The following is a 23,798-nucleotide window of genomic DNA, read 5'->3' as shown; positions in this document are numbered from 1 at the left end:
GCAGTGGGACCGGTGGGTACACATGGGGGCTCGTCTAGGATGGAAGTGAGGTTTAGGGGGCTGAGCGTAACAAAGGCTAGCTAACGTAGTGCTATGCAAAAAACCTCACTCCTATGAACTCAAAAGGTGCTCTAACGACAGACGTTGGAGGCCATGGCCTTTAGCCACCTTAGTAGAGCAACCAACTCCCATACAAAGGATTGGCGGTTCGATCCTAGCTCAGACCGGGTTGGGTGCAGTAGGATCAGTGGGGTACACATGGGGGCTCGTCCGGGATGGAAGTGAGGTTTAGGGGGAAGCCAGCAAGTGAAGTGCTATGCAAGTAAACCTAACTCTGTCCTCTAAAGGCTCTAGCGACAGACACTAGAAGACATGGTCTTTAGACTCCTTGTTAGAGCAACCAACTCCCATTCAAAGAATTGCCGGTTCGATCCCACTTCAGAGCGGGTTCGGTGCAGTAGGAGCGGTGGGTTACACGTCAGGGCTTGTCCGGGATGGGAGTGAGGTATAGGGGGGTGAGTGTAACAGAGGCCAGCTACTAAAGTGCTGTGCAGGTAAATTTAACTCCTTTGACCTCTAAAGGTGCTCTAGCGACAGACGCTAGATAGTCTTTAGTAGTTAACTCACTTCCATACAAAGAATCATAGGCTCAATCCCAGTTCAAAGCGGGTTTGGTGCACTAGGTGGATTACATAAATAAGAAGAAAACAAAATGGCTTTTACAGTTTTTAACATATTTTTAACTGTGCTGGCAACAAAAGAAGTTTTTTTTTATTAACAATGTGTGTACTTCTAAGATTGAAATCTAAACAAAGGAGAAATCTGGTGCATCTATTAATAAAAAATATGAGTGAAACAATAAAAGCACACTTCATTAGGAAGTGGCAAACATATATAGTAAATCATCATAAACCCTCACAGGCACATAAACAGACTCCAGAAGAGATTTCATTTATCCGAAAGCAGAAATATGTATTTTATTTTAAATAAGTAAATGTTTAGCAAGTTAAATTATGAATGCAACACAACAAACAGCCCGAACAAACAAAGTACTAAAAAAATTTGAATGTACTTCAAAAACAATAAAGGAGTCGAATTTAAACGGGCCTTTAATCAAGATTTAAATCTGTTTTAAAATAAACAGTCGCATGTCCACAGCTGAGAGAACGTGAACTTAAAAAGCAGGAGTGCAATAGAAAGAACAATTTGTTTAAAAGCTGATAGTTAAAGAATGGTGGAGGAGATTACTAATAAGTCCATGCAATATTATTCATTAGAATGAATGATATTGTAAAATCAATTCACAAACTTACTTACACTGTAATATTTTTTCACAATATTAGCATTTTCAGCACATACATGCAGCCTTGGTGAGCATTCACATAAATCATAAACTTCTATAAAGTATTTCAATTCAGATTCTAATAGATATGCAATGAATTCATGTTTAACCATCTAAAATCCCTTTGTGGGAGAATAAATGAAAGATCTGATGAGGCTCTTATTGAGAGTCAATGTTCAAATTTATGAACAAGGTCTAAACATTACTGTTATGGAATTTATAGTCGATTACCAGCAATATGCATTTACATTTAACCATTTAGCAAATGCTTTTATGCCTATAATAATCATCATCTCAGATTTATTTTTATTAAGCTGACAGTAATAAAATGAATCTTCTGTCGCTCAAAGGGCATTCTTGACATCCCATGCTTTCAAACAGCTCTTCAGAGAATTTAATTAAAAATGAATGCATGTAGAGCAAATGTAATGGCAAGACCCTTGAAAAACACAATGTGAAAACCGCAAATATCAGAAGAGAAAAGCAAGGCTTTACAAACATGCAATACAGAATTATAAAAAAGCAATAGGTTTTTTACACTGCTTTTGCTGCACTGCTGGATTCCACACAATTCCTTCATGTTGTCCCAATACAAATCGCTAAGCTCACTTAATCCTTGTTACAAATTTATGTGGATTAAACATAAAACAATAAAGTTGACCGTAAGAATTGAACTTAAAAATTGTGTTCTTTCAACTCATTTTGATAAGTAAAATAACAGCAAAATCATTCAGTGGGTTGCAGCAAAGAAATAGAATTTATTTTTCCCAAATCATAGAAATTAAAAATGACTGCAAATTGTATGACAATTCGATTAGAAATACAAGGTGAAGCAGTTTGAATTATTGATCTAACCTGCACTGTAAAACCAAATAAGTTAAGGTAACTCAAACCATTGGAGGAAACCGATTGTAACAAACCATTTAAGTTACAAAAACTAATCTGTATGAGTACTGTGAATTTACTCCATTTAAGTTGAAATAATGAGCTATTTGATTAACTCATTACCTTCAACACTTCAAAACTTTTAAAATGAGTAGATTTAACATTAGTAAATTTTGAGTTTACTACACTCGTTTCATTTGATAAGGTTGACTGTTGGGTTTTACAGTGTGGTGAAAAAGATTTATTAAATGCTAACAGTGCTATATTTTATCAGCAACAACACTGTGAACTTTAATAAACATACAGTGTACACTGTAAAACCCAATAAGTTTAGGTAACTCAAACCATTTGAGGAAACCGATTGCAACAAACCATTTAAGTTACAAAAACCAATCCTAATGAGTACTGTGAACTTAATCCATTTGAGTACACAAACCAATTGATTAGTGCAAAGCCCTGTTTTTCATTGGTCAAGATTTGATGAGAAATTGAAGTTAAAAGAAGGGATTTATGGCTCAGTGCAGGAGGAAAAAAATAATTTTGAGAAAACGTACTGTAATAAAATGTACAAACAAAAGTAACACTTAAAAGATTATTTTAGATGTTTTGTTTTCAAAGTGAATATGTGGCTACTGTTTTCAAAATTCTTCAAAATTAATTATTTAGTGTTTTATATGGTTGTTTTTTATAATATAGAATAAAAATTCATATTTTTAAACACATTTTCAGTTAATGATTCAACAACTTACTCATAAAAGACTCATTAGATCAATCATTTTAAAAGAATTATCCACACACATTTTGATGGCAGTTTGTCGCCACCTATTAGTTTAACAGTGTAATTGCTACAACCATCATTTGAGTTGTCAAGTTGCTTTCAAACAGCAAACTTTTTTAGTACTTTTTTTTTTTTAATTACAAAATGATTGTTTATTTTTTAAAAATATATTATTATCATCAGGAAGTGAATTATATGGGGGGTTTGACCCCCCTAATCAATGCTTGATCCCACCTGAAGGACATCAAAACAAGATGTGGGGGGTTAGCCCTTTAATAGTAAGAAATAGCTTTCTCTGATCTATATCTTAATAATAATTGTTATTATGTATTATATAATATATATTTGATCCCCCTATACCATTGTAAATGCATTATCGCACCAATCAATGCTAGAAAAAATGACATTCAACAGTCTGAAACTGGCAGTTCTAGAGCACCGATAGATATCTTAAGTGTTCACAAAACATGTTTTGTGTAAAATAGGTGTTTAAATCTGCATGTAGCCTAAAAAAATAAGACGGATAATTTGTATAATTTGACAATAACACTGATAATGATAACAGTAACTTCTAAAATAGTCACTAAATATCCCTCAAAACACTAAGAATGTATACATTTTATTAATAAATTGAATGTAATTTAAATATTCATAAATTTGATTCACTGAAGCATGCATTACCACTAATAAAAAAAGTTGACCCACGAATCGTCAATGTATAATTCGCACACTGATTAGTATTATAAAAGTTTAGAGATTTATAGATTAGATTATGGTTTTTATAATAATTTGAGGCCAAAATCAAAATAGCAACTGAAGCCTGCGGCCTTGTGTTCAACAACTCATGAAGGTTTTAAACAGAAATAATAATTTTGCCTATCCCTTTATTAAGTCATAAAGAAGGCAAGGAAAGGAAAAAAAGCACCATGAGCAAACACACAGAAGAACAGGCTTCCGAGTTCATAAAACAGTGGCTAAAACAACAGATAATCAGGAAAATCAGTCAGGACTGGCTACCAAAGACATGCCGGAACTCATAATGTAAGGAGACGGGCTCATCTCAGCGAGGGGCCAACGGAGGAGGGTGCTGGGCCAAATTCTTATTCTTCTCACCCACCTCATTCCAGTTAAACCGAGCAAGACTGTCACAAGTTATCCATCTCATGCAGCCGAAGAGCCCACGGCTTTTTGAAGTTCAATCCAACAGTTGCTGCAATCCTTTCCAACTGTCTGACTAGCGCTCAGCTTCTCTCTCTTTCTTTATTTTCTCAAGCTGCTTTCTGTAGCATAAACACCGCTTCCATAATACTAAAAGACTGGCCCAGGGCCCTGTGTTTTCTCCCCCAGCTCAAGTTAAATAAAAATGAAAGGTTTGCTTGAGTTGAGGAGAAACTGAGGGTCTACAGTGAGCGGTGACGGACTGCTGAAAACCTGCTCACCTGAACACTTCCTGCGCCTGAATCGAGGATTATACGCTCGGTTCTGAGGACATATGCAAGAGAGGCTTTGCTAATGCAATTTCATGTTTTTGGCAGCGAGTGAAAATGTTTTGCGGCGACTGAAGGGGTCTGCTGGTTTATATCTGAGGCTCTTGATTTGGACTTTTCTACAAGGCCAATGTTGTGCATGAACGAGTTACTAGCAAAACTGGGCTTAAACACTTCAGGGAAAGACTATTTGCGATTAATGTTTGTGCCAGAATGACCCAATATCTGTCACTTGTGATGCAAATGATGCAAGCAAAGTTGTTAACCAACTGTAAACAACTGGTTTCTCACACAGTTCAAAGACAAGCGCTATAGGTGAATTGAAAAAACTAAATTGGCCATAGTGTATGAGAGTGTGTGTGTGTGTGTTTGTGAATGCGAGAGTATAAGGGTGTTTCCCAGTACTGTTTTGTGGCTGGAAAGGCATCCACTGCATAAAACATTTGCTGCAATAGCTGGCGGTTCATTCCGTTGTGGCAACCTTTAAAATAGAGACTACGCCGAAGGTATATTAATGAATAAATGAAAATTCTAAATAACTCAAAATGAAATGCATTAATAAAAGTATAAAATACACTTCAACTTCAACATCTCACTTTCAGAGAATTTTGGAACAATATAAATATATAAACAGCAAAAATCAGCTCATTGATTCCTGATGGTTCCACTGATAATAGCAACTGTTTGCCGAGATGTGTAGGTACAGTTAAGGATGTCAAAAAAGGCTTTTTAATATTTTTTTCCACATTTTTCGAGTGCCTTGGACTGATTTTTGCTGTTTATTCTGATGAACCCCTTACCTAAAGAGCACCAACACATTATTTAAGCTACCCCTGAGCACTTTTTGTTTGATTGTTGAATATAAATATATAGTATTATAAAGTATTATAACTAAAACTGACAATAAGTTTTGTAGCTTTTTTTTATAAAGCTGCTTCAGAACAATAATTATTGTACTTCAATTATTATTATTAACTTAAAATTGACTATAAAATTCTTAACTAAATAGACATATTAAAGATAAATAAATAAATAATAAATACATACATACGTGAATGAATTAATAAATAAAGAAAAAACATTATTAAAGCTTTAAAATTTACAATTTTATTAATCTTTAATTTAAAAAATCATTTCTGAAGTTATGTTTAATGAAGATTTTTTTAACCTAACTAGGTAAATTTTGTTAATTAGATAAGTTAGGTTAATTACAGGGTACATACAGCAATCAGAGTGAAATTCAGTAACTGTCAATACCTTTTTTTAAGACTCCTTCCATACATGTTAAGACCTGGTAACACTGGCGACATTTTAAAGTACAGTATATTTACTAAATACTGATTGTAAGAAACTAATCCTAAACTAAAACATTCATATACTGATTAATAATGCTACTTGGCGCCTATAGAACTCCAGGATTTTATCAATTTCATAAACTACACAGCACCTCAATATTCAGACAAAATCCAGGCAAACTTTAGCAAACAACTATACATTGCAGAATAAAAAAATGATACAAAATTTATTACCCAGTAAAAAAGCATTTAAGACTTTTTATTTGATACATTTAATTGATTTATCAACTTTTTATGCCTGGACACGGACACCCTGAGTTAGTCAAGTTGTTGGACACGATTTGTTTGTTCTGTAGCCAATGAATACAAATAATTCCTTAAGAAGGCTAATAATATTGACCTTAGCAGTTTTGACTTTTTTTTTATTCCAGCCAAGCTTAACAAATAACAAAAAAACAAGGCTTTAGCTAGAAGAAAAAAATAACAGGAAATACTGAGAAAAAAAAATCTTGCTTTGTTTGAAAGAGAATGAAAATTTCACAAGAGGGTTAAAAATTGTGACTTCAGCTGCACTGATGATATAAATATAACTCTGGTTGTACAAAAAACTAAATTTAGATATGCAATTCAAACATTAAACTCAACCTAAAAAAATGTCTTTTAACCTAGATTTTATGCTGTAGCCAATTGCTCTTTATTAACCGGGGCATTTCTCAAATAATTAAAAATATTTATACAATCACAATACAATCAAACAACACAATCACTTGGATAAAAAGCAAGTTTCATTATACAGCATTTTAAAACCTAATTCTACATTCCCAGAAGTCTCCATGCTTTTTTTAAAACAAGCAAATATTTTAAGACAATATAACATAGAGGGCTATTTAGCATTTCCTCTGGTTCCAAGAGGGCATCCAAAATACACAATAAATAATCTGCCGTCTCTCCTGATTGATCTTTAAACTAAATGCTGGATCTTTCCATCCCCAGAGAAGATTTTTCACCCTTGGAGAAAAGACACCATGGCAGTTGTTGTAACCTCTAAATCGCAGATTAACCCCTCAGCATCCCATTTACAAAACCCTCGCCGAAAGACGAGAGCAGAGAAACGGCCTCTGAAAGAGCCACAACCTCTGACCTCCAGAACAAGCCAATTAACAGACATAATGAGCAGAGATACGAAAAAGAGCGGAGAAGGAGAAAATGACTGAGACTGAACCTGAAAAAGAGAGAATGAGGGAAGGGCTGCATTTATTTTATCAAAAATGAAGTAAAAAATAGTGCATGTTATTACCATCTAAAATAATAAGAAAAATCTAATCATTTTTAGTTCTGAAAATGATTGAATTGATTGATTAAGAAACCTCGAATCATTTACTATTAAAATTCTATGCTGAAAACTTAGTACAAGACTAATTTGATGACCCGATTAAGACTCCTTTTAAGGATTAAAATGCAGCCGCAAATTAATAATTAAAGGGGCAGTTCACCTTAAAATGAAAATTCTGTCATTAGTTACTCTTTCTCCAATTTTCCCAAACCTGTTTGAGTTTCTTTCTTCTGTTGAACACAAAGGAAGATACAATGTAGTATGTTAAAAAAACAGTGACCGACTTCCATAGTATTTGTTGTAACTACTATGTACAGTAATGCTGCTATTTGCAACTTTAGAATATTTAAAACTTTCCTTTTTCAACCGAAGATAAAAATGTGTTAATGTTTGAGTGATTAAATGATGAGGAAATGTGTATTTTTTAGGCGAACTATCTCTTTAATAGTCATTTTAAGTCTTTATACTTTGCCAGTTGCCAGTAACACACGTATCTGTTCTTGTGGTCTTGACTATTGAAGTTGAACTTTGCCAATTGAATGGAACACAAGGACACAAGATTCTTAAATATTCTTTAATCTTCCACTGAAGAACTTACACTTGTTGGAGGGGTCCATTAATTAAAAGAGGGGTCCACTAAGGTATCATATTTGAAACTTTAGCTGATGTGTAATGTAGCTGTTTGAACATAAACAACATCTCTGAATGTAACACGCTCAAAGTTCAATGCAAAGGGAGACACTGGCTTTTACAAAGTTATCTTAGCAAAGCCTACAATAACCTGGGCACTACAAAAAATACTTCTGGGCAAGTGAGATCACAAGGGCTTCCGGTTACACACATTCACCTCTAGCACACACCCTGTGCAGCAAAGGGGCATGGCCAGAGGCGCTGTAATGTTATAGCAGAGAAAGCTAAAATGCTGCTATTTCCACAGAGCTTCTTCTTTTTCTGTATTTGGGCTTCCGAAGGACACTTTTAAAAAAAGGTATAGCTCTAGCATTTGACAAAGGACAGCTTCCTGAATCTCTCCGAGTTCCGTGCTGGCTTCAGTTAAAACTCCTGCAACCGATGAAGCTGTGGATTGTGAGCTACAACCTGTAAGTATTTTTATTTGTTAAATTGATCAATTACATGCACAGTTTCTAGCTTTAATGGTATGTTGTAGCGAGGACGTAAACAAAGATTTAAACTATGAGAAATGCTGTTTGGCACCGCTAACAATTTAGCTACAAATTCATATTTATCAGTCAAACCACTGTAAACGGCCACAATCTTCACATGCGCATGCAGTATCAAACATCTGAAATAACAAACAGGCAAAAGATATGAAAACATTTCATAGTACTTGCTTGTTCTGAAAATATGTGAGACACTTGTCAGACGTTATTTTAGAGAGCAGGCTTGAGGCTCAGCTGTGTGCTCTTCCTTTTCTGTCTGATTCAGGCAGCTAATGCTAATAACAGCTACTCAGCTGAGTGACAGTGTTTACACAGCACAATAGTATACGCTTGTAGAGGCGTGACGTGGAGCTAATCCACGAATCACAGCACATTATGTTAGCTGGCCAATCAGAGCCTCTTGAGGACGGGCCTTTCAGAGAAACTAGGAAATATGTTGTTTTTATTCTAGCAGAGTAGCTGTATATAATTAAAGTAAGATATATGAAAAAAATAATATGATTTTTTACAAATGAAGCATGAGCACACACTGCTTTGCATCTTATAAACACAACTAAGCCTAAAAAAATACACTGTGGACCACCCCTTAAAAAGCTCAGTTTTTTTTTGTGCTTCATCACACTTATCTCTCATCAGCAAATGCTTCTCATTTCGCTTTGCCAGATTTAAGTTCTATTCTACATCATACTACCTTGATAAAAAGTTTTGAATACACCCTAAAACATTTTAGTTTTTGCAGCTTGTTGAATTTACCCAAAAGTCGTTTTTTTTTTTTTGGACAATCTAAAGGTTTTAAGTTCAATCAACTTAAATTTGTAAAAACTATGAAGTTAACTTAATCGGTTTGTGGTGGGACAACATAAATGAATTGTGTGGAACCTAGTACTATTTTTTTTTTTTGCAGTGAATGACGTTTGCTGAGCCAAAACAGCCCAATTGTTGAGTTTTTTTTTGGGGAACAACTTAATTGTTTTAGGTTAACTGCACTTAAATTTATATATTAAAAAAAAAAAAAAAAAAAAAAATATATATATATATATATATATATATATATATATATATATATATATATATATATATATATATATATATATAAGTGAACTTAATTCCTTCACGTTGTCCCAACACAAATTGATTAAGTGGAATCCAGCATTTTTTTTAGTGTACTTAAGCTCATCCATGAGCAAACACAACTCCCTTGATTTCACACTCAGTCATGACGTCATCAAACTACGTCTTTGTTTGTTGTGGATACATGCCCTCTAGTGGTGAAAATTAAATTCCGTGGCTTTAAATTTTACATCATTCGCACATACAGTTAAAGTAAGAATTATTAGCCCCCCTTGAATTATTAGCCCCCCTCCCCCTGTTAATTCCCCCCCCCCCAATTTCTATTCAATGGAGAGAAGATTTTTTTCAACACATTTCTCAACATAATAGTTTTAATAATTCATTTTTATTAACTGATTTATTTTATCTTTGTCATGATGTCAGTAAATAATATTTGACTAGATATTTTTCAAGACACTTCTATACAGCTTAAAGAGACATTTAAAGGCTTACCTAGGTTAATTAGGTTAACTAGGCAGGTTAGGGTTATTAGGCAAGTGATTGCATAATGATGGTTTGTTCTGTAGACTAATCTAAAGAAAATATAGCTTTAAGGGGTTAATAATTTTGACCTTAAAATGTTTTTTTTAATTATTAAAAACTGCTTTTATTCTAGCCAAAATAAAACAGATAAAACTTTCTCCAGAAGAAAAAATATTCTCAGAAATACTGTGAAAATTTCCTTGCTCTGTGAAACATTATTTGGGAAATATTTAAAAAAGAAAAAAAAATTGAAAGGGGGGATAATAATTCTGACTTCAACTGTATATTGTGACCTTTAAATAAATCACTTATCTCAGATAAGAAGCAGAAAAAAGTGAATGCCAAAATCCAGCCAAAGCCTCTAATAAGCTTACATTGACCTTATTCTGTGATGTGAAAGTGGGCTTATTTTTGCAACTTTTTTAGAATGTCCGATTCAGCCACCTATGGGAGAAATGACTAGGAATAATGAATGATTAAACTGCCTGCTCTCCAAACAAGTGTGCTCATGACTATTCATGAAGAAAAGAAGAATATAATTAGAAAATATTAGTTTGCAACATCAAGCAGCCTTTTTTAAAGTCTAAAAATCAATGGAAGTGAATGAGACCGGAAGTCTCAAGTCAAAAAGATTGCAATTGCCACGCCTGCTTGAATATGAAGAGTAAGGTCAATAGCCACTGACAGATGATAGATATATTCCTCTATGAATATCATCATGTTACTGCGATTACAACAGTCACGCAGGGCCGCAAACCCCATGTTTGGCTCTGGTTTTGATGACTTTGTGTCCTCAAGAGCCCTAAGGCGTTCAGTAATGAATGTAAGTGTGGAGTGCAGATCCACAGCACCATGATACACCTTTATTAAGCATTTAGCTCCAGTAATTACTGCTCCAGTTTCTCTGGCTGCGTGTGTTGCCTAGTAACACTGACATCTGGATAATGGATAGAAATGAAAGCATAAGATGAGGGGAAAATTGTTTTTCCAATTGTGTTCTTTCTTTTTTTTTTATGTCTGCCGTTCAAGGAACAATGTGTAAAGCGAGCACGGCTGCGGCTTTCATCATTTCTGCTAGGAGATCTTTTATGAAGACTCTATATTTGAGAAAATTCTATACAGAAATAGCAAACGGATGCCAGTTTACTGCATTAGAAAAGATGAAGAATATACAATTTTTCTATTTTCGAAATTGTGAGTAAATAAGAGTATATTTATTCATTTGTTTCCATATCTGGTTCCATAACTCATGTGATGTTACACTGACAATCCTCATGGAGACTATTAGGGTTAAAGGAAAGAAAAAGTGGCATCACTGACACTCTTTTCATTCCAAACTAAAATTACTTTCTTTCTTCGATGGAGGAAAATCTTCTCCACCACAACTCTAATATATAGTATGATTCAGTGGATTATTTCAGTGCTTTTCAGTCTCTTCTGTTCAACAAATCTGAACGACTCATGTCAAAAATACAGATATTCATTCATTCATTCATTCATTTTCCCTGGCTTAGTCTCTATTTCAGAGGTTGCCTTAGCGGAATGAACCGTCAACTAATCCAGCATATGTTTTACCCTGCGGATGCCCTTCCGGCCGCAACTCATTAATGGGAAACACCCATACATTCTAATTCACACACACACTCATATACTAGGGCCAATTTAGTTTATTTAGTACATCTATACCATATGTCTTTGGACTGTGGGGGAAACAGGAGGACCAGAGGGAAACCCACGTGAACAACTGCAAACAACAGCTTTATATCTTACACATATTTTAAAATGTGTGATTCACAGCTGAATGTTCAGCATCATTACTCCAGTCTTCAGAGTGACGTGATTATTTAGAAATCGTTCTAATATGTTGATTTGCAGATCATGGAAAATTTTAATGTTCTACAGATGTGCTGCTTGTGGAAACCATTCTATCATTTAAAAAGTTTGGGGTGGACCAGATATTTTTAAATAAACAGACATTAATAATTTTATTCAAAAAGTGTGCATTACCTTTATTAAAGTGAGAGTAAAGACTGTTAAACGCTGTTCTATTTATCGGAAAAAAATAATAATCACAATATCAGTTTAAACACACGAATAAACAAGTACAAACACATATTAAGCATTAATAATATGAAAAAATAAATAAATAAACAATAACCGAATACCAAAAATAGGTAATAACTTGTCATGTTTTATTGCTTAATACAGTATGCTTGCGGAAACTACACTGTAACAAATGCTGGGTTCCACACAATACCTTCATGTTGTCCCAACTCAAACTGATTAAGTTACCTTAAATGGTTTACAAATTTAAGTGGATCAAACAAAAAAGTATTAAGTTGTCACAAAAAAATTGTGTTGATTAAGCCCATTTCAAGTCATTTAAACAACAAAAATCTGCTTTTGAGCATATGATACAATATTTTTCAGTATTTTGAAAAAGATCCTCAATGTAAATTGAGAGTTCAAAAGAATAGTATTTATTCATTCATTCATTTTGCTTCGGCTTAGTCCCTTATTTATGAGGGGTCGTCACAGCTGAATAAACCGCCAACTTTTCTGGCATATGTTTTATGCAGTGGATGCCCTTCCAGCTGAACCCAGAACAGGGAAATACCCATAAAGTCTCTCATACACTCATTCATTCACTACGGCCAATTTAGTTAATCCAATTCACCTATAGCGCATGTCTTTGGATTGTGGGGAAAAATGGAGCACCCGGAGGAATCCCACACAAACGGGGGAGAACATGCAAACTCAGAAATGCCAACAGGCCCAGCTGGGACTTGAACCAGCGACCTTCTTCCTGTAAGGCAATGAAATGAAAATCTGTAGAACAGTTAAACCCTATACTTTAAACCAATTGAAGTAAGTTTGAAATCAGATTGGGTACTGGTGGGGAAATTTGCTCGCAAAATGGTTAAAACTATAATTAAAGTTATAGTTAAACTAAAAGTGAATAACTATTAAAAAAAAAACTAAACTCATATCATTACATCGGATTTGTACATTGCATCTTAAAGAAATCCAGCACAGTATGGTGCAAGATGTGTATGGCGTGATTTGTTGCTATTTTCAGACCAACGCAACCCTAATTTTCATGTTTTCTGCCACGTTGTTTAAATAGCAAATCAATTTGCGCCACATTGTGGACTCATGGGTGTGCCGGTCTAGAAAATAGGTGTGTTAAGGCGCATTGTTGGTGCGTTGCTATTTTGAGGAATGCGCCATTGACCAACTAATAGCTGGTTTAAAGTCCAGCACAGAGCATGTCAGTTATGGTCCTATGCAGGTCCAAAATCTTACACATTGCTTAACACACACAGGATGTACAGCAATACACATATATCTTTACATATGAAAAAATTACAGGATTAAAATGTTACAATAATTAATTTTTTTAAAACGAATATAAAAACCGCTGCCTCCATGTTGTCTTCACATCGGGGGGCTATTTTCGATTTAATTATGACAATTTGCATTTTTATAATGTTATTATAATTATCAGAATTATTTATTATATGCATATGTATATTTGTTTTAATAAAAACAAGTTTATATTTGTCCACCTGTTGGACTTTGGAGATGTATGCATTATCATGTGGGGCATACAGTAAGAATAGGACGTGTGTGGACATAACTCAGTGTTTTGCCCACACTTTATTATTATTGTTCATTTATCATTTGCTGGAAATTAGAACTGAATTTAGAAATAGTTTTGAAACAAATCTTTGCGCTTAACAAACAAAATTTAATATGTAGGTTAATGGATGTCTTCAGTGTACAGCGTTTAACATTTCCTTAACCACAAAAGTAAAATAGTGCAAGTAAAGTAAAGAGAAAGTAAAGAGACACGCCTTTAATGTTTGTGCGCCATATGCTTTAGACTTTGTGCGTAGATCATTAAAATAGAGACCTGTGTGTTTAATATTAATCTAAAAAACTGAAAAAAATTACACTAAATAACTTTTGTGAAAACATTTAATATCAATTTTACATTTACATTTAGTCATTTAGCAGACGCTTTTATCCAGAGCGACTTACAAATGAGGTTCTGTACCTGGACACCTCTAGAACCAAAAGTCATAAAACAATGCTCATTTAATTGCAATATTTGGTTTGCTACATTTAATTGTGCTATTGTTTTACAAAATCATATTTATTGGGCTAGTAGTTTTATATTATTTGTATATTACTTTCGAGAATTGGGTAACACTTTACAATAAAGTCTTATTAGTTCATGCACTTACTAACATCAACAAACAATAAACAATGCATTTATTATAGTATTTGTCCATGTTAGTTAACGTTAGTAAATGAAAACAGTTGTTTATTGTTAGTTCATATTAGCTCATGGTGCATTTACTAATGTTAACAAGCATGAATTTGAATTAAATTAATTGTTTGTTCATTATCAGCTCATGTTAGTAAATTATTGTAAAGTGTGACCGGCTAAGTTTGTAACTGGACAAGTAAAAAAAATAAATAAATACTTGCCTTGACAATTTAAAAATGCTTAAGCCATAAAAATTGTTAATTGCTTTCCTCTTAATACAATACTGATTTAAAGGAAGAAATTGAAGCTACAATTACCACTAAACTGTACCATTTCTTACTAAATAATACAGAAGTGCAACACAGCAGACTTAATAAACGTGAAGACACAAACTGTACCTTTGCAGGATCAGCTTCAGCGATGGCAGCAGCCGTTTCCAACGCTAACCTGCAGAGATCTCCATCACTGCGGAAGATGAGATGCGAGACCAGCAGACACACAGTATCCGGCACGTTCTCACAGACTGACAGCGAAGACTGCAGAGAGTACAGCCATTCTGAGGAAGACGTGGAGTCTGTGGAAACCCGGTGTAAAACGCTAACGGCCACTTGAAGCTCGCTGTACCAAGTGCTGAGAGGTAAATCCAGCTGCATCGAGTCCTGGAAAGGTAAACACCAATCAGTTTCACATAATACTTTAATTCCATGTACATCTGTGTTAACATGTTTTGTTGATCCAATTATAATTGAACAAAGCCAGGTGTAAACAGTTTGAACTTGTAAACTTTGGACCACATACAGGGGTCACTTAAAAAAAAGCATATGATCAGATTGCTGCTGTATCGTAGACGTGCATGAGGTGGAATACGTTTGTATTGTACCTTAAAGGTCGCATGAAATTTAGATGTAAATATCAGTATTGTTCGTTTTAAGCAGATCTATAAGCTAGTGTGCACCAAAACAGTGACAAAATTCATGTTTAGAAGATATAATCATTTAAAGATTACGCAGCTGATGCCCTTCTAGCCACAACTTAGTACTGGGAAACACCCACACACTCTCACATGCACACACATTTTAAAAATGAATGTTTTTATTATTTTTTCTGTAAATATAGGCGATGTATTTTGGTGCATTTGAACAAAACAGATTTATTAAACAGATATATTTATTTTAAAAATATTTTAGTCAGATTTAATATACTATTTTTAGATAGATTAGTGAGGGGTGTACTTATATATGCTGAGCACTGTATTAATTTGTGTGAATCACTTCAGACAAACTATACATTTAGACCGGGAAATGCAGTTTGAAAACAATGTTTTAATGCACTGCAAATGGTGAGGGCAAGTTGCAAATCACTTCAGATGTTTGTAAAGCACTGTAAACAAATATATATGCCCTCATCTCATAATGCACAGCACAGCTGACTACAGAAGCTGGTTCAGTCCAAAAATGTGCAGGGAGTGCAGGAATGACAGCTGCTGTTCTTCATTGTCTCAATTCATTTTTGTGTATGCATGCTAAAAAATTAGCAGTATACCTTTATACAGTTAAGGAAACATTATTAGTCTTTTTTATTAGAAAATGGGGCCTTTAAAAAATAATTTCAGTAAAGCCGCTTTAAATTTTTTGAAAACTCGAATTTAATTGAAAAAAAAAAGCTCTTCTGAATAGGTGGATGATCATTTGTTGTACCTCTTTTCGTCTGTCAGGTTCTCTCTGGACCGTTTGGAGGAGTGAATTGGCCAGTTTTTGGTTCTTCGTGTGCGTTTGAGTGTCTGTCAGTGCTTCCATGAGGCTGGAGCAGGACAGCACATGTAACAAGGGCATCACCAGCAGAGACGCACCCCACGGAGGAGGCAGTTCTGGTGGGACAATCTTCACAGCTGTAGAAGAAAGGAAAAAAGTGAGTTTTAGTTTACACCTCACAAAAAATTGTATCAATTTGTAAATCGGTTTTAAGGTCAAAGTTCAGTATGTTTTCAGCATCATGGTTTATGCAACAATGTCGGCCTCTTTGTTTAAATACGTTCAATTATATAAATGCAGTTTTCTTAAAGGGACAGTAAAATCTCTTTAACATTACTAAATGTACATGCTGAATCACTGATATGTGTTGGTGTTGAATCACAGTTCTAAAGTTCACACAGTTTGTTTTATTTTCCAGATCTGAGGTGAACTATCTGCTGCTTTCAGTTTTCTGCTTTCTGGCAACCTCCACTTGTGTTTGTTTTGATCCAGAAATGCAATTCCTAGTTCAACCACTGCAAGTCAAACTTATATACTGCATCTTTAACTTAATTCAACTAAAACATTTTAGGCAGCAATATTTTTTTGCTTATCTTAATGGCAGATATTTACTTTATTTTTTGCTTGTTTTAGGGACATTCATATTTTCTGGAAACATAATTTTTACTTGAGTAACAAAAGCAGTTTTTGCAATGAAAAAAAAAACTATAATAGCAAATCAACCAATTTGATACAAAAAAAAAACTCCTTGTTTTTTAGGCATCCTTTGTGTAAATGAAGCGTGGTGTGTCAATATGAAGGCTTCAGAGAGCAAGAGGGGTTTTACCAAGATCTAGGAGGGCCGTTTGCTGAGACACGGAGGCGTTCAGCAGGAGCAACGAGATTCCCATGATCACTTGCTCAGCCGGGAGTTCCTACAATTAGATGGAGCACAATCAGACAAATGCTTTGACACAGATGGAGTCGCAGAGGGAATGCTGAATGCAAATCGCTTTCAGATAGACAACGCTGCACAAACAACACCATTATAAAGATGAGAGGAGAAGATTTGTAGAGATCACACAGAGAGTACAACTGCAGCAAATACATAATAATAATAACTTTGCCCTTCCCTGTAAAGAAAAAAAACGAACACTTTTTTAATCTGCATTTTGTTAACAAAAGCAATTAGATAGAACTGTAAAACAGAATATGTTTTGATTTGTGGAAACATATTACATATAAGTTAGTACACCTATTTCTATTTTGTACTACAGCAATGTTAGTGAAAACGGGGAAGCACACAGACGACAGTGACTGTTCTAAACCAAATTCTCAGTTGAGGTTTGTTTTGGAGCTTAGGGGGCATATATACACTCACCTGTCACTTTATTAGGTACAACCTACTAGTACCGGGTTGGAGCCTCTTTTGCCTTCAGAACTGCCTTAATCCTTCGTGGGATAGATTCAACAAGGTACTGGAAATATTTCTCATGCTTTCATGTCGTTGACGCCAAATTCTGACCCTACCATCCAAATGTCGCAGTCATCAGACCAAGCAACGTTTTTTCAACCTGCTATTGTCCAATTTTGGTGAGCCGGTGCGAATTGTAGCCTCAGTTTTCTGTTCTTAGCTGGCAGGAGTGGCACCCAGTGTGATCTGCTGCTGTAGCCCATCAGCCTCCAGGTTGGACGTGTTGTGCATTCAGAGATGCGCTTCTGCATACCTCGTTTGTAACGAGTAGTCATTTGAGTTACTGATGCCTTTATATTAGCTCAAACCAGTCTGAACATTCTCCTCTGACCTCTGGCATCAACAAGGTTTTTGCACTCACAGAACTGCTGCTCACTGGATATTTTCTCTTTTTCGGACCATTCTTTGTAAACCATAGAGATGGTTGTACGTGAAAATCCCAGTAGATCAGCAGTTTCTAAAATACTTAGACCAGCCCATCTGGCACCAACAACCATACCACGTTCAAAGTCACTTAAATCATCTTTCTTCCCCATTCTGATGCTCGATTTAAACTGCAGCAGGTGGTCTTGGCCATGTCCACATGCCTAAATGCATTGAGTTGCTGGCATGTGATTATGTGATTAGAAATTTTCATTAACAAGCAGTTGGACAGGTGTACCTAATAAAGTGGCCGGTGAGTTTAGGTGTGTTTAGGTGCGCCTCATTTTATTCTCCTTTAGGACCGATATGTGGTAATATGTGTTTTATACATATGCAAAAATATCTGTAAATTTTTCTGTATTTTGCGATTCATGTTTTTTCTCTCATATTTATGCTTTTGAATTGCATTAAGGGAGCTTGATCTTACTTCCAACAACTTTTAACTTTGAAAAATTAATAAAGGGACATTTATGAACATTTTTAATAGTTTAAAGTCATATATTGTCTGGGTTGGTGTTGTATGTTAAACTACAAAAACCTTGTAATAAACTGCCAGTAGTCACTCTATTATTTTACAGACTCTCTATTTTCTTATTTCTCTCTATACTATTTCTTATACATTAAATTATTTCAAACAACTAAAATGTCAATAAAAGTCACTTTGTTAAACTGTAGAGTTGAATTTGCAACATCAAAAGTTGACAGAGCAGAGATCAAGGTCCCATAATGCAATTCGCAACCGTAAATAAATGTAAAACAGTTGCGAATCACAAAATACGAGAAGGGCGTGTTCACCTTTAATTGAATTGAATTTGGGTTGCTGTGAACACCGAGAGCCATGTGTTGACGTACTAACAACTACAGTACTAACCAAACTAAACGAACGTGTCAAAAATCGAAGTAAGAAAAGCATTGTTATTGCAGTGTGTGTGCATTCACCTCTGCATGTGCAGGTATAATGTGGTGGAGTGTGTGAAGCAGAGACATCAGCTCTCCTCCCAGATGAATCGTGAGCTGACAGGCACACAGGAGCTGGAGAGCCAGCCGGGTCAGTTCCTTCCTCCAGAGCTCTGGATGGCTGATCAGAGCCGCTGTCAGAGACTCGGCAAACGAGCTCAACTCCACCACTGCAGTTACACTGTCCACCTGACAGGGCACAATTTAGAAAAACAAGTGTGAGACAGAAATAATTTATTTTTAATTATTATCTTTTAATGATTGTTTGTAATATTACCTATTATTTATTCAACATATGTACTTATAAAAAAGTGACTAACATGTGAGAATAAAAAATGCACTAGTTTGAACTATAATATTTGAAAAACACAATATATGTTAGCTGTAAATCCTAATACAGCACAACATTAAAGACTAATATATGTTTCTCGATTATGTTTCCCAACTAATTTATGTCAGTGAATTACAGAATCAGTCAATAGTCTGGATTTTGTAAGGTATTACTGTAAATGCTTTTAAACTTCCTCATATGCTCACTAAGGTTGTGTTATTGTGTTATTAGTACTAAGGTCACTAATTGTTGTGTTTCTCATTGTTGTATCATTGAAGAATTTCAAAAGGGGGCTAAAAATTCTGACTTCAACTGTACTTAAAATGCAGTAAAATATATGATATGTTTTTACGATTTAAAACATCATTTTTTTTTTATTTTTTTTAGCATAAATATTTTAAGGATTTTCTCCTCTAAGACAGGGCTGAAAGTGCAGCCTGATTACTCCATTCTTCAGTGTCATGTAATCCTGCAGATTTTATTTTAATATGCTGTATTACAGAATGTAATGTAACTCCAGATTTTTTAGGCTGTGTCTACACTAATCCAGATAAATTTGAAAACTCTGTTTTTGCCTAAAAACTATCCATATTCAAACTCAGGTTTTCAATTCTTTACAAAAAAATGGCAATCCACATTAGTTGAATTGGCCACATGACTGTCACATGACTAAAATCAGCGTTTTCGAAGTCCTCCATTTTCACAGTCCACGCTGCCACCAAGCTGCAACCCTCCCACTGTTAGAATGGCCAACTTTACAGCTGAAAAAAAGGATGTTTACAGCCTGGTACAAAGAACGATTTTGGTTCATATTAGCTATAACTCATCCATTTCCTTTATATTAGCTTTTATTAAAGGGTCACGAAACACCAAAACACATTTTTTGAGCTGTTGACAGTCGTATATGTGTCCCACACTGCTAAAAACACTATTAAGACACCTATATTTCACTAAAAAGTGTAAATTGGTTGTTTTTGCATAATTTTTCAAGCAAATTCGTACTTCCGGCTTGAAACGAATTTTTGAAGCTGCGTCACGGTCATGAGATAATAGCGTTGTATTCCAGCGTGCAGACTGAACGTCTGTACCAGAGTGAGTCTTATTACGTCTCAGAGTGTGCTGCATTAATGCATGAGTAAAGCTTGGTTCAAACCAATCAGCGCGCTCTATTGTGCAACTTCATTAATATTCATTACTGTCACAGTGTTTAGACGACAGAGACACCACGTTTTATTGGCAAAACAAGCATGAAGTGTTGCTTTTATAGTTTACTGCAGTTAAGTTTTGTTTTCATTTTCTCTCTGTGAGAGCGCAGCTGGAGTCACGCGTGGATTACAGTGTATGCAATGCGACGCGCGACAACAATAACTTACATGTCTAAGGAGGAACATTGTTTACCTGAGAGCTGTTCTCATCTGCAAACACTGAGATCCGGATTCGCTTTTAGTCTCCTCTTAATAAAGACGCGGCTCTAGTTGCTGGTGATTGTTCTGTCTCTACAGATTTGGTAAGTGAGCGACCAGTGCTCTTTATTTATTCAGTTTGTTTGTATCGAACTAACTATTGCACCAAGAGTAAACATGTTAGCACTACAACCAAACTTTAACCTCGTGTAGGATTTTCACCACATTTTGTGACCGGAATAACACACGCGGCTTTCTGACTCTACCTGCCAAGTGCATTTAAGTTTCCGGGAAATGCTGAGGGTTTTTTTTCTCTCATTCACCACACGGTATCAAACATTGCATGAAAAATACACGCTAAGAGCAGCTCTTCGAATCAAATATCTCGTTAGTCGCAAGGGACATGAATGAATTCCCTGAATGAAAGAGCCAAACAGCAGTTAAAGTCCACCATGTAATAATTTGGCAAATAATTCGACTACAAATGTCCATGTAAACACAGTCACTTTCTCCCCTGTGTGTGTGTTTTGACTCTAAAACTCAGCGTGCCCAAATAGACACTCCCACACCATCCCTCTTTTCTTCCTCCGACACTCCCCCCTAAACAGAGCTGAACACGCTCACTTTTCTGACTTTTTCCAAAGTAGAGGTGTGAAAACACTCCAGAATCTGACAGATTGATTAGCTGTAGGCTCTAAAACAGTCATCTGAAGCTTTTGTCATACAGTTTTATGCCTGTATTTCATCAATAGTCTTGCATCTAACACAGACTATATCTAAAGTGTTTAGAAGTAATTCGCGTTTTCCTCCTGTAGAAAAACGACATAAGAACAATGCTTAGTGGCTCAATGTATTACAACAGTGTTTTTAAAGGTCTAAACACTTTATTGATATAGTGTACAGCCAAGCACATGCGGTCAGAACACAAACGAGTCATAGATAATAAAGTATTAAGCGTTCTCCCAAAGTAAAGTCTGTCTAAGCCAGGTCCAAGCAAAATGCCAGCAGGTCCGTTCACTGTCTGCCTCTTTGCCCTTGTTTGGTATCCCACCGTGGGTGCGATGACACGCAAACAAAATGGAGACGGTTGGCCGCGCCTACTTGTAGCTTGTTTTGCAGAGTTCAGAAACCTATGGGTGACGTCACGGATACTACATCCATATCTTTTACAGTCTATGGCTGCAACACAACAGTCTTTTAAAATTTATCCACCTTGGACAGCAGTTTCAAAAAGATTTTCGTTTCCTAAAAGTGCCTCCTCGGTTTGGAAGGAAGGCTGAAACGGAGACTAAATTATGCGTTTTTAAACAAAAATGTATTAGCATGGACATGGTCTTACTATGTACAATTCGTTTTAAAATGTACCATCACTTTGATTGATTGATTTAATTAGACAATTTTAACAAAAATATACAAACATGTACAATTAGACTAATTCATACATGTTTTAAAAACTGTCAAGGATAAAATACACAAAAAAGCCACAGGCTTATTTCCATTGTGGTCCTTGATATTCATAAAAAAATGAACACACAAATCATAAATGGAGTGCAAACATCATCAACTCTGCAACTCAGCACAACTTTCACGTAAAACAAAAATTTTTAAATTTCCTTTTTAAAAATAATCTCAAATTGCATCTTTCTAAAAACTCCTAGGCTGTACATTCTAAGCAACAGGGCTAGTACACAAGAAGAATTTCTATATGTTTCACTATCCCTGCTACTCGCTCTTGTAGAATGGCACGGTGTACCTCACTAACTAAAACATAATAATCAAGAAAATATTTTGGTATCATTTTCTTTCAAATCTTAAACAACATCACTAATTTCAGAAAAGTTACCCTTTTACAACTTTTATAAAATTACTTTTACTATAATGTTCATTATTTAAATGTGTCAGTGGATGTACTTTCATTACAATTCTACTGAATTCTAATTTATTTAGCATTTTTTTAAGAACTACCACTGTACCAAAAGGCTGCAGCATAATCAAAGAATGGCTGCACCATATATGGACGTAGTATCCGTGACGTAACACATAAGTTTATGAAGAACCCAAAAGAAGCTACCAGTAGGCGTGGCCAATCGTCACCATTTTGTTTGATTGGCAATGTTGACAGTAAAAGGTAGAAGACAATGAATAGGTGTACACAGTCTCACTCTTGGTGAAAAAATGTTGTAGGCAATATTGTTTTAAGTACGGACTGGTTAAAGTGCAGTGCATAAAATAGAAGATTTGACAGTATTTTCACCCCTATTTAAAAAATAATGTCATTAGATGGTTGTCATTTGCTATTGGAAGATCTAATGTGAGTCACAGACCGCATGTTGGTAGGTGTCAAGTAATGATTTGCATGGAAAAATCAGCTATAATAAATGCTTTTGCTTTTTTTACATTAAAAATAACTGGATGTTGTCAAGCCTCTCATGTCAAATGATAACATTTGCAGCCCTATCATGCACCCTGCGCAATAAGGTGTAGGACGTGTATGGCGTGATTTGTTGCTATTTTCAAACAAGCGCAACCCTAATTTTCATGTTTTGTGCCACAATGTTTAAATAGCAAATCCATTTGCGCTACTCTGTGGACTCATGGGTGTGCTGATCTATAAAGTGTGTTAAGGCGCATTGTTGGCACGTTGCTATTTTGAGGAACTAAAATAGACTGTTCAAATGCTTACACATTGCTTAATACACAAAGAATTTTACAGCAATACACAAATATCTTTACATATGAAAAAAATGTATTAAAATGTTACAAAAAATATTATTTACTACATAGATATAAAAAACACTACCTCTACGTCTTCTTCATGTCCATTTTTTCCTTCAGTTTATTCATGACAATTAGCATTTTTATTAGAATGTTATTATTTATTATATCCATATTAATGTTTGTTTTAGTAAAAATAAGTTTAGATTTGTCCACCTGTCGGGTTTTGGAGACGTATGCATCACCATATGGGACATAAGAATAGGACGTGTGTTTGGATATAACTCAATAACTTTGTTATAACTGTTCATTTATTCGTTGGCTGGAAATTAGAACTGAATTTAGAAACAGTTTTGAAACAAATCTTTGCCCTTCACAAATTAAATTAAATATGTTAGCTAATGGATGTCAGTGGGGTGGGTTTTCACCAATTCCTGACTACACAAAAGTAAGAAGTAAAGTTAAGAGAAAGCAAGGAGGCTAAAAGGAGGAGGCTCGTTTTTTATCCTTGCGCTGCAGATGCTCTGTTTAACTGTTTTCTCGCTAGTGAAGTGTTTAGTTTTTCCTCTTACAAAGTCTGCCATGTAAATAGCAA

At 35.1% G+C, this 23,798-nt stretch overlaps 1 protein-coding gene across 2 annotated transcripts in view; it reads right to left on the bottom strand.

The window, feature by feature from the left end:
- Positions 1–23,798, bottom strand: part of focad (focadhesin) — a 105,324-nt gene that overhangs the window by 49,839 nt on the left and 31,687 nt on the right. For both annotated transcript variants that reach the window (NM_001423838.1, XM_073906039.1), the window contains 4 exon segments: positions 14,569–14,829; positions 15,868–16,058; positions 16,748–16,835; positions 18,737–18,943. In NM_001423838.1, coding sequence (NP_001410767.1) covers positions 14,569–14,829; positions 15,868–16,058; positions 16,748–16,835; positions 18,737–18,943 — 747 coding nt within the window.

The sequence above is a fragment of the Danio rerio genome, chromosome 7 (genome assembly GCF_049306965.1).
Source record: "Danio rerio strain Tuebingen ecotype United States chromosome 7, GRCz12tu, whole genome shotgun sequence".
Lineage (NCBI taxonomy): Eukaryota > Metazoa > Chordata > Actinopteri > Cypriniformes > Danionidae > Danio > Danio rerio.
The sequence above is the reverse complement of the archived record's forward strand: the minus strand, read 5'-3'. Positions and strand labels throughout refer to the sequence as shown.